Here is an 11,804-nt window from a genome sequence, read left to right on the forward strand (position 1 = left end):
GGAGACGAGACATCGGACGAGGTCGCGTCTGACGCCACTCGGCTGTATATCTGTTGATCTGGTAGTGAGTGAGCTCGCGGCCCTATGTACAAGTACACGAAAAGGTGAAGAAAAAGAGACGGAAAAGGAGTTAGGCAAGAGGCAAATTGCCCCACATATTGTGAGAATCTGTCCCTAGACAATCCATTTTGAAAGTGAATAGCTTGCCTTCGCAGGGAGCACACAGTTTGACCTTAGGGAAAGTTCTTCATTCTTTTCGAGCCGGTGTGCTGCTCAGGTATGGATCCGTGACAATTGCCGGTTTGCTTCTCGGCATTATTGAGGCCAAGAGACTCACCTCTGCCATGTTTATAGACCCCGTCACGGGTCGCAGGGCGTTTGCTTCCTGGGGTCTCATTATGCAGGTAAGGCCAGGAGAAACTCTGCAGCTTACAGGCGATCTAGGCGCTTTTTTTCGGTCAGTGCATGCTTTCCGCTTTGTCCCTGCTGTCCGAGAATATTACACGTCCAAGGGCATGCCGCCTTTGAAACGATAGATACATCCTTGCTTTCCTCTATCCGAACCCGGGCCTTTTTGTCCCAGCTGAGCTGAGAGTGCTAGCTTTTCCCTGTTGACTGTCTCGGAGTGATGTCCGTTGCCGCCTTTCATCCGAGAGGATCACTTTTTGCTAGTATCTCCTCTACTGCCCCTGATGAGACCCTCTTTTGTGGAAGAGTCACCCGCAATCGCCTGCGCATTGACCCTAGTCGGGCCAGCCTGATGCACGCTGAGGGTGTTCACGTTTTTTCTTCGTGCAGTTCATCTCTTATTCGCTGTGTAGAGCGCGTGACGCTGAGTGTGTCGCCCGTGATTCTTGCCTCTGAGCTGGTGTGTTTCGTCGTGATCGTACGTGGTGCGTAGTTGCGTATGAGGTGTACGTGTCTTTTTGTCCTGAAGATGTGCTATGCGGAGCTCTGGGTTTCCGTGCACTGTTGGGAGCTTCTCCGTCTGCTAGGCCGCTCCGAGTAGATTTTTCATGGTTTGAAGCAGAATTTTCCTACCGGTAAATCCTTGTTCTCGTCTTTCTCCACAGTATATGGCCGGCAACTTTGGGTCCCTCATTTTTCTCGGGGTCCTATTCATCGTTTTCTTCTTCTTGTTACTCGGATTCACGGGCTATCACATCTATACGGCGGTATTGCGAAACAGCACTACCAACGAGTCTTTCAAGTACCGGTGCATGCGGCAAGTGCTTTCTAGTCCTTTTCCGATGGATAATGAGGATGACGGAGCCGCCCTTTCGAACAAAGGCAGCGCGTCCTCTACCGGTTCTGATCGTCAGCCGCTCGTCGACAAAGATTCCAGCGCAGATGGTGCAGAGGCAGGTATGCATTCCGCGGCTGGAGTCTACTCTACACTACGGTTGTCGCGGCCGAAAGTCTAGCAATATAACTCTCATGTATGTTCGCGTTTTGAGCCGGATAGCAGCAAAACAGAGCCCCCGGCTCATCACTACTCGGTTTTATGTAGGCGTGAAGGCCGCTTCGTGCTTTTCTGCTCCGGCTCATGTGCTCTGTCTCCGCAGTTTCAGCGGGATTAAAGCCGACCGCATGCCACCAAGATTCAGGGGAGTCTCCCGCTTTACAAGAAGAGAGCTCGGGGGCTGCAGAAGCTTCAGGCAAAACCGTCACTCATGGAAAGCCCAGCGAGGGGACGGTACTACACCCCCCTCTCATGACAGCGCCTCAGGCAAGAGAGCACGTCAAAAAAGCCCGAGCTCAGTATAATCACGGTACGTCTCGTCGCGTGATAAGAGTCTTATAGATCGAGCTCAAGAACGCAGTACAGGTTGAGGTGCAGTACTTCTTAGACAGCCAGTGCTACAGAAACAAAAGTTCCGCACGTTTAAGTACACCTCTACCTACGCAGTGGCAGGAGACACGTTGTTCTGATGTAGGTAGGCTGGCGATGAGTCTGGGCTTGAAGTGTGAGGGCATGGCGACCGAAAATGCGGGGTCATCCACGGTTTCGCAGAGAGTCAACGTCAAATGGCTCGGTCCATATCCTCGTCCGAGAGAGACGGAGGACCGCCGGCTTTTTTCAGCGTGCTCGGCTCGTCACCAGAGTTCAAGCGTCGTTTCAGGTTATCTATACTCGGTATTGACTCACCTGTCAAAAAAGTCTGTTTGGTCGGTGAGCGCTATCAGGGGGGCAGGCGCGAACGACAGTCTGTCGGTGCAGCCTCAGGAGGAACTCCGTTTGTGCGTGCCCGCAGGCCTGGTAGACAACCTTGTGGAAGTTTTCTGGTTCGATGACTGGATGCGAGAGACGTTGAAAAAGCAGGAGGCGGACTTTAAACGCGCACAGGCTGATGCCGCTGCAGTTGCCCAAGCAGTAGCTGCTGCTTCAGGGGAGGGACAGCCGACGGATCCAAAGACCAGACGGCGGGAGGCTGCATCACACGCTAAGGAGTTGTAGCTGTCACGTACCCGCGTAACTTTTGTTCCGCCAGTACACTGTACGTGTTGTCGGGAATCGGTGCCTGGCACGTACATTCTCTGATGGAAAAGGCGATTCTTTTTAGACTGCGACTATTGGAGCTGCAGCCGAAACAGAGAGAAACTCATGCAGCCAGCGCGAGACGGGCCACTACTTCAGGAGTCACAACAGGGACGTGGAAACAGAACGCATGACCAATCCACAGAAGGTTTCAGTGATTATCCGTGGCTTTCCTAGGTCAGAGTGGTCCACGGCTGGACGCGGCTTCCCTCGAGTGCGCTTGCGCTGGCGCACTTTCTTTACCGTGGTGTTGGCTGAAGACCCTCACTTCCTCGGGGCACGCATGCGCCACTTCTTATTTGGCGCTTACTGCCCTTTGGGATAATGCAGGAACGGTCTGACTCGAAAAGAACTGTACAACTGTGGACGCGGTTGCAGAGACCCTTTCGCAGATGACCTTGAAAACAGTCAGGTGGCAGTGACACAAGGAGGCATCACGTTGGGGCCCTCGTGCTTCATGAGAATCTGGACACACACAAGGTTTCGAAGAAGACAACGAAGAGGGACTCATTCTCTTTGTCGCGCGGTGCGGGCGTCCGCAGTCGTTGTTCGCTACGGCTGTGCGCGGTCGCTTGCGACTTCTGTGAACTGTAGGGTCCTCCGTCCCCACGAAGCCGCATGGCCTGACTCGCCGTGGAAGTTGATGATCTGTGCGGGATTACAGCTTCCAAGCACAGGTTGTTTTCAGTCATGCAAACGTACCAGGAGACTCCAATCGAGAGCTCCCATCGGAGTGAAATCCCAGTAGCGGGTTTGGTTAGCGTGCCGGTGGCAACTGGAACTGAAATACGTGGAGCTGAAGGACGTACACACGCTTTTGTATGTATCGGAGAACACCTGAGTAGTTGTCGCACCCGAGCAGTTACGGAGCGCTCTCTGTGAACACAGCAAACCTGGACATCGAAAGGGGTAGGAAGGCGGCGCGCGAACAGGACAGCGTGGGGAAGATCTTTTTCGTGTCGTCCACGGTACGGGGGAGAAAACACAATGAGGATTTTCACACTCCACGAGGCTGCTGTCAAGGGCTGCAAACTGCGTGCCGTGCCAGAAAGTGTCCAGCCTGGGCAAACACAGGTACCGGGACCGTAGTAGCTTGCCAGACAGGCAGCGTTCGGGGCTGGGAACTCGGCAGCCTGGGGAATTGTATAGACTTCTTAGTTCACTACGCAGGGGCCCTGTTTCAGTGACGGCGCGCTGACTTGCTTAGCAACCTTTTCGTAGGTCTGTGTGTAGTAGCTGCACGATCGACACTCCGACACCTTGCAGATGTAGGCCTGTGGTGGGAGGGGGCTCTTGAAGGACAGATGCCGTAGTCTGTCCGCGGTCACCAACAGTAGCCTTCCAGTGGCGGAATTTCAGTTCGCCTTGTTCTTCTGCTCTCTCTGCAGTGTCTTTGATTGAGCTGCATTCTGACTTTTTGCTAGAAGTTCTCCGATGTGACGGGTCTCGCAATCAAACCCCTTTTCCGCCCGCGTTCAAGTTGGCCTGCCTTGTCAGTTGGCCACTGGCAAACGAAAAGTTACCAGTTTTGCGTCTCTTGACGACCTGTTCCGTCTGCTCGGTCTCACGTGGACTAACAATGTCTGGCATGCCTTGCAGGAGGCAAGAAGTTGCCAAGGCGTAGTGCGGTTTTCTCTCGAACTCCTACGGCACAAATGTGTGTGTTACTGTGTAACGCTGTCCATCTTGAGACCCCCTGTGAGGCGCTCCACCGCCTGTGAATATTCTACTTATAGAATACGAAACTGGTTACCTCTGGGCCCGACGAGTCTCGCATCGTGTGTACGCTTCCTGCTTCCGAGGCGTCACTCTTTCTCCGGGGCTGTCTACCCGTCTGCAGAAACTGCAGCTGGTTGGCCGGGGCTCGTCCGCGTTTCGAACTTGCAAGTGTGCCCCAGTACCGAGTATCACAATGGCTGACACGGATGCTCACGTAATCCCGAGCTCCCTTTGTTCAGATCGACTGCTCCAGCCTCTACGACAGGAACTCGTCAGAGAGAATGAAACTGGCATTTTGAGTACCTCTCTTGAGGCAGCAGGTGAGCCCGGCTTGTCTTTATATCGGCCGTCGGAAGAAGTCGAGTTTGAATCATCACACTCTCCCAAAGCAGTGGAGTTTCTTATCGATAACAGTTACCTAACTCTTCCGGCCGAAGTATTTGGGAAGGCCTGCATGCGCGATTCCTTCCTTTCCTCACTCGTGCTCGACTACGGCGCACATGAAGGATCACACAGGGCATTTGTCAAGAGGACCGCAGACGGTGCGTTTGTTCTTGAGGAAAGAGGCAATAAAGAAGGGTTTATCGCAATGTTGTCACATCTGAAGGAGGAGATGCCTCTAAGATATTCCACTCCCACCACACTAATATCCGCGTACTACAGCTTGGTACGAGATCTCGACTACTGGTGCGTCCAGCCAACCGGGATTTATATTCCACTCTTCGTGTGGACTGACGAGGTGTGGGTAGACGAGCTCGGCGCCATGCACCCAATGAGACCTGAAGAGCGGAAGATGATGGCTCCTGCGCCAGACACTACAGGCTACCACGAGAATGTCTCTCCAATTGTTGCCAAGCTTGTTCAGACACAAAGTATTCCAAGCGTCCTTAAGGAATACGTACATTCTGAGGGGGATGCTTCTGTCCAAAAGCTCGAAGCTGAGGACCACGACAAGGACGGGACAGGCCATTCCACAGTAGAAATCGTGAACACATGCTGCGAAAGCGTCGATTTACAAAATGATGCCCCGGCCAGGGATCAGAACCACGAAGAGGAGGCACCTCTTTCTCCGCCCCAGGGTGAAATTGTACCCGGCAATAGTGGCACATCCAGCTCTCCCGAGAACGCTACAGCGCTGGTCTCCACGCGAGGTAATCCAGATATCCAATCAGCGCCGGAGAGTAGCGTAAGCGAAGCACTTCAGACTGAAGTGCCGGGCTGGCTGAACTGGCTGCCAAGATTCGGATCCCCTAGCAAGACACCGTTCCCTCTTTCTGATTCCGTGAGGCCTGGAAAGGAATGTCTTGCAGCGGACAGCCTTCAAGTTGCTGGTACCGTAGTGCCTGCTGTCCAGAAACCAGTTCAGTCCAGGAAAGAGGCCCGCGCCACACAAGATGAAGGCGGGGGCGCTAGCAAGAAGAGTTCCTCAGTCTCCGATGTTTCGGGGCAAGCCCCAGCATCTGAGCCGTCTATGCACCGGCTGGGACGCCCACTTGCTTCTTACTCGGCGGACGGCGTTTTCCATCTCCTTCTTGATAGAAAGTCGGGGATGGTCCTAGTAGCATTTATTGGATGTGACGGAGACGAAGCCGTACTTCCTCACATTCAGTATGACGTGAGAGTGGCCAACGGGGAACTTCAGAGACCTTGCCTTTTCCACCTGACAGAGACGGATTTTGTCCTTTTTCTTACCCCTCAAACTTTTCTCGAGATTCGTCTAACTCGTCCACCTTTCCCAGTAGATGACAGTGTAGCGATTTCCAGACTCCAGGGCCTGCCCGAAAATGGCCAGGCGCTGGCAATGTCAGATACAAAGAGTAACCCTCAAAGCTCTTCAGGTCTCTTTCCATCCTTGGAGAGGAAACAGGTTCTTCGGGCCCTTTCAAGATACCGAGTCATGTCATGCACACCAAAAACTACTGCCCAGCTGCCTGGACCATCCTTCGTATGTGTGCATCCGTCTGGACGCGTGATTGTATCAGCATGGCCGCTGGCGATGACCGCCACCAGGCGGAGAGGGAAGTTACTACAGAACTTCCCTATTCTTTCCCTCGCGTGCGGCATGAAAACTCACACAGTACACCAGGTAAGACCTTAGCGGGTCGTTGCAGTGGCCGAAAGTGACGAGTTTTTCACCCCCGGACAGCGATTTAGGCGGTGGCGACTGCAAGCTTTTTGTCTTCTGAAGACCAGCACTGCCGACTCGACTGGGGGCTCAACGGAGCAGGTACACAGAGGCACCTCACAGTCCACGCCAACACATTTGGATCTCTTTACATAATGTGTTCAGCTCTCCCAGTTTGCAGGAGCCTTTCTGACGCCAGATCCCATATTGCCCGTAGAGGCGCGAACCCGCATGACGAGACAGAACTGCGAGTCACCAGGTTACTGATGCGAGCGGTGCTCCTTGTCACAACGGTGGACTGCGCGTGTGCGAATCTGACCTCAAAATTGCTCTGCAAAATTGCTACTGCGGGGACAGCTGCCCTGGCCTAGGACACCCAGTCGACACTGTTACCGCTTCCATGGTCATTGGCGTTCTTGTAGCCGACGGGCTCCTCGGTTCTGCTCTCTGTCACTAGGATAACCTGGTCGGCTCTTTCCGATGAGCTCTTGCAGGTGCAGTTCTATGCGTGGGGTGCCGTAGCTCTGTACGACACGGCCACATTTACTCGGCCACACTCGGCTGCGGTGGGAGCACGAGGGTGGGTGTGCACGGCGGGGACAGTACTGGTTTTTCACGAAGATATGGCCGAGTACATCGAGAAGAGGATTCTGTTTTACGTCCGGGAAACCCGCGACTCGAAGAATCCACCTGACTTTGCTCGGCTTCGACCAACCGTCTCCGTGTCTGCGTACCTGCCAAGGCATGAACTAGAAACCCAGGAACACACTGGCGAGCATCCGAAGGCCCATGTAAGTTCACTCCGGGCCTCACATTCCGCCTCTCAAAAAAGCGCAGAACGGGGCCCCCGTCATGTGCGGTGCGAGTTTCTTTCTTGCTTCATCATGTCAGGCTAAAATGTTTTACACGCAGAAGCTGGTCTTCGCGGGAAATGGAAGGGAGTCCGGGTGTGATCGAACACAGAGCAAGGCTCAACGGGCTAACCGCTGCGGGCCGCCCAACAAGGCGGGGGCCGGTTGCTTGTGGCGTGATGGGGAGTGCCTATGTCCACCAAGGATTAGCTACGACGTTCGGAGGATCAGTGCAAGTCTAAATGGCTGGTAGTAACGTCGTGGTGCTGCATAGCCTGCACCTTGAGATGGAAGACTTCGTGAGCCGGCTGGGTTAAGGTCGCCTGAGACAGTTCGTTCCTTTTCTACTCTACATAATAGTAACAACGGCCTTTGAGATCCTCAGTCCCGGCCGTGGACCTTTCCTGCGGCCTACATGCTGTTTGTTTGCGGCTGGCTGTCAGAGTTCCCCACACGCGCTGAAGAAGTCGATCAGGCTGGCTGTTGCCCATGGCGGGCAACTCATCTCTGTTTTTTCCGAAATGGATTTCACGATTGGCTTCCAGCTAGGGTGTGCTCAGCGCTCGCCCAGGTTTGAGTGGGTTGCGGGAGTCACCAGCAGGACCACGAAACTAATCGAGTCTGGCTTCCCCACGAAGACAAGATACCTTCACAATTCCCAGATGCTTTCTTACTACGACGTCAAGGCAGGTGAGCCAACTCGGCGCTGAACGTCATTCGATCCGCAGTGTTGTGTTCGGATGCGTACACTCGCCAGCAGTTTGAGCTCGAAACAAAAAGTCACTGTGATTTTCTTCTTTTTTTGTCTTGGCCTTCTCCCCGTCCAAACAAGGCTTACAAGGCAACCTGGCACCGAATTCGTGTTTGCTCCTGGCCGTCGGCGGTGTATGGAGAGATATCTTCTTCAGCGCGGAGTGAGAGTGATTCTTCGTCTGTGGGCAGCTGTTACAATGAGACCGCAGCGGCCTTACTGTTTGTTCACAGACAAATACTACAAGAACCCGCTTGGGTGGGAACTCTGGTGCAAGGGTTTACAGCGAGAGAGTTGACTGCTCCACAAGCGGAGCGCGGCGACCCGGCGGACATTAGTCTAACTTCAGTGGGAAACAGAGTCAAGGGACGGCAGCTGGAGTACGCAAATTCGATGAGGTGTTCTAGTGCCTCCGTTACTGCGCTATGTCAGTCTTCGGGGACGCCCTGCCTCCCCTCCGCTGGTCTTAGTTGCTGCTGGACACCCCACCCGTCACAGCAGACGGACCGTATCACGGCGCGCAGTGCACCCGAAGCTACCTTCTGGTGCAGAACTGTTCATGACGGGAGATACAATAGACTGTGCGGTCCTCCTGGGGAGCTGGTGGGAAAGCAATGTTCCTCGAGGAAGAGAATATTAGGGATGCCACCGTGGGAGGTGGGAAGGAGCTGGTGAGACCGCCAGATATCTGGCAACGTCACCGTTGCCAGGCATTCTTTGACTTAAGTATTTTGATGGGTCTTCTCGCTTTCAAAGGGGCTGCTTCTGGGTTACGAAGATGCGCAGGAAGTGAAAAACAGGGCGCTCGACGACGACGTGAGTTCGACTCTCTTTCTTCTCCTTCACTTGTCAAACTCATCACAGTAGTTCCAGAAGATGGCAAGTGCCCGTGCACCTGGTTTCCCAAATAAGATGAGAACTGTGAAAGAAAATAAGAAATCAGCAAATGAATGTAGCCTTCCTGAAAATTCGATGCACTCTCTTGTCACTTCTGCTCAAATCAGGCATCCTTCTTTCTGTCTCTCTTTTATGTCGTTGGTCTGAGAGAGTGATCTTCCCTTCGAATAGCATTCTTTTTCGTGAAGACCTTAGACCATCTTTCCTCTTGATGTCTGTAAAAGAAAGGGAAAGAGTAACTGCCAAGGAAAAGGAATCTTCTTCTCAAGTGAATATCTTTGGTTTTCAGAAAGACCCTATTCTGAGCGTGAAAAGACGAACTTTGTCAAGGAGAAAACGAGATTAGGGCGACGGTGCAAGTAATTTTCCGAGATTATTTCTACGTGTTTGCCCTTCTTTCCTATCGTGTTCCTCCGGTCTCATTGTTTTTCTCCCTCCCGTTACTCTGGTTCTCCCTCTTCCCTTTAACGGTACTCTGTTGAGCTCGCCTTCTCTCTCTTATTCAAGTGAAGTACACATTCAGAGAAGCAGTAACACGCTTCTCTGTCTAGCATCATCAAATAGACGCTTCCAGATCATACAGGCCTCAATGAGCGCAAGAAGACACGGTTGTTACCCTAAGGTAAAAGTATGAAGAGGACAGGTAGTGCATAAGTGAGAACGAGGTTGAGGGCTGGCTGCGAAGGAGATCTCTGTCTGTGCAGTAGCAATGTCTGCCTATACATACTTATATGCGTGTGTACCCCCCTACGCATCAGATACATACGAGGTATGAATCCATATGTCGCCGTGAGATCGGAACAAAAGAGAGAGCGTCGATAGATAAAACAGCACGAAAACGCATTCGCCAGTAGGTAAGAGCTTCACCAAACCCCTTCGGAAGAGTCAGTCAGCGTATTCACCTCGTGTCCGACCTCTGGGACTTCCAGCCTTTCTTTTGGTTTTATTCGTCAGGTATCTTTTGTCAGTTTCTTTGAAAATACGGCTTCTCCGACGGTCCTAGTCTCAGCAAATGTATCGGGTTTTGTGTTAAATACTGCTGGCTCCCTCTGATCTTAATACACCCGGGGAACTAGAGGGGCGACCTGGTATACAGGCACTTGAAAGCATCGCTTCTCGAAGCCCTCCTTCACTTTTCCATAGAAGAGAAATCCATGGTTGGTCTTGTATCTCAAGAAGAAAACAGGTGACAGATACTCTCAAGTGGATAGATTCCTACGGAAAATCTCTCTTTTCTTCTTTCTTTGACTTGTTTTTTTCTTTGCAAACGCACAAGGAGAAGAAAAGAGAGAAAGGGAAAGCGCTAGAGAGAAAGAGCAAAGAAGGGGATTTCCTTGAGAGTCAAGAACCAAGTCTTTACCTATGGGGCTGAAGAATAACGTTCGGTAAAGGACGGGCTATGAATCTTCTACTCTCTATCAATCTTCATATATATCTTCTTTCTTTCCTTTTTATGCTTCTGCACCGTCTGTCCTTCCTTTCTAAGCTCGTTAGCTAGAAGTAGAAGACCGGCCTTCCCCCAGACAACAACTGCTGGTGCATCGCTTGTAAAAAGGTAAAGAGAAACCTGAATGGGTTTTGCTACAGAAAATGTAAGGATTCCTCAAGTGCTTAGCGCAGACTATTGTCTTTCAAACTCATTGGATCTCGATTTTTTCTTTCGCTCACTGGAATTCCCTTGTCTTTCTCGCCCCTTCATGTTTTCCCCTTCCCATTTTCTTTCTGTGGGTCCTTTTGCGCCTCTCTACCCTCTTCTCTCGTCGTTTCTTTTCACTCCGTCCTCCACGATCTTCTCTCTGTTTTCCGTCTCTATCACTCTTTCCTTCTTCTCGGTCTTGCTTCCTTGTTGATGTGCGCCAGATATCTCTAGAGAGATGATGAACCACATACAGGTCCTAAGATATCTCCTACGTCCTTAGGTAACTGAGTAATTATGTGAGTCGAAGGTAACGTCAAAGAAGAGCTCGAAAACTAAGATATCCAGATGTCTTTAGATCGATATAATTTAGAGACTCCTCGCATCATGAAGTTTTCCTGTGAACTCACGCATCAAAACCAACTAAGGAGAGAAGAAAAGGATGAAGGTAATGAACTGTCATCACATTCTTCTCATGATTCATGTTACTGGCATCGTATATCTACTCGGTTTGCTGCTGCAGTTCTCCTCTTCTACCTTGATTTCTCTTTTCCTGAGAGGTGCGCGGCTACCCTACTACGCGCTGCTGGTGACACGGAAAGAAGGCGGCGCGGGGAGCCTCCCTCTCTGCTGAAATATTCTGGAAAGAATTAGAGCCAGCAAGAGCAAGTGGCACCGGGAAGAGTCGACTTCTCCCCGCAGTAGCATTCCAAGAATACCTTCCGTCTTTCGTGAATCTGTAGAATCGAGCCAGGAGGTTTCGAAGGACCCTTCATGACAGTGACACTCCTAGGGTTCTATTGTGTGCTGTGAGTACTACGTGATGAGTAATGAGTAACGTATCATGGAAGCTTGTGTCGGACTCAATGGGTTTCCATTGATTCGGTTGTGTGTCTATTAGGGGGGATGTTAGATGCTCGGTCGTGTTTCGATGTCATTGGTGTTGATACTTATGTTTAAGTCCCCCTGCGGTATCTCACCGGGAAAAATGGCCGGACTGGGCGCTGAATGCGCCTGTAGCGCGCCGGACCGCCCGGCCGTACGCCGGCGGCCACGGAGGGCGCGCGGCAGTTGTCAGGGACGGGGAGACACTTTTTCCCCCGGACATTTTCTGGATATATATATGTTTCTTCCTCTTTTTGCATTTTAAGTAACATTAAGGCCAAAAATAACGAAAAGGAGGGAGTTTGAAAAAGATTGGAGCGACGGACGGTGAGCTAGCCCCTAGCTAGCCATCTGCATGCGGGCCGCACGGCTCAGGAGAGAGGTCCCCTGAAGAGGAACAA

The 11,804-nt window shown here is 51.9% G+C and overlaps 1 protein-coding gene across 1 annotated transcript in view; it reads left to right on the forward strand.

Annotated features, from left to right (window-relative positions):
* The window catches only part of CSUI_005106 (uncharacterized protein), a 14,205-nt gene extending 4,966 nt beyond the window's left edge, over positions 1–9,239 (forward strand). Inside the window, exons 5-11 of the mRNA XM_068065285.1 lie at positions 278–404; positions 1,074–1,365; positions 1,566–1,772; positions 2,256–6,344; positions 6,878–7,174; positions 7,678–8,145; positions 8,318–9,239. Of these exons, the coding sequence (XP_067922740.1) occupies positions 4,452–6,344; positions 6,878–7,174; positions 7,678–7,944 (2,457 nt within the window). The 5' untranslated portion in view covers positions 278–404; positions 1,074–1,365; positions 1,566–1,772; positions 2,256–4,451 and the 3' untranslated portion in view covers positions 7,945–8,145; positions 8,318–9,239. The remainder of the gene's footprint in view (positions 1–277; positions 405–1,073; positions 1,366–1,565; positions 1,773–2,255; positions 6,345–6,877; positions 7,175–7,677; positions 8,146–8,317) is intronic.
* The last annotated feature ends 2,565 nt before the right edge of the window (positions 9,240–11,804 follow it).

This window comes from Cystoisospora suis (assembly GCF_002600585.1).
Source record: "Cystoisospora suis strain Wien I chromosome Unknown contig_2460, whole genome shotgun sequence".
NCBI classification, from domain to species: domain Eukaryota; phylum Apicomplexa; class Conoidasida; order Eucoccidiorida; family Sarcocystidae; genus Cystoisospora; species Cystoisospora suis.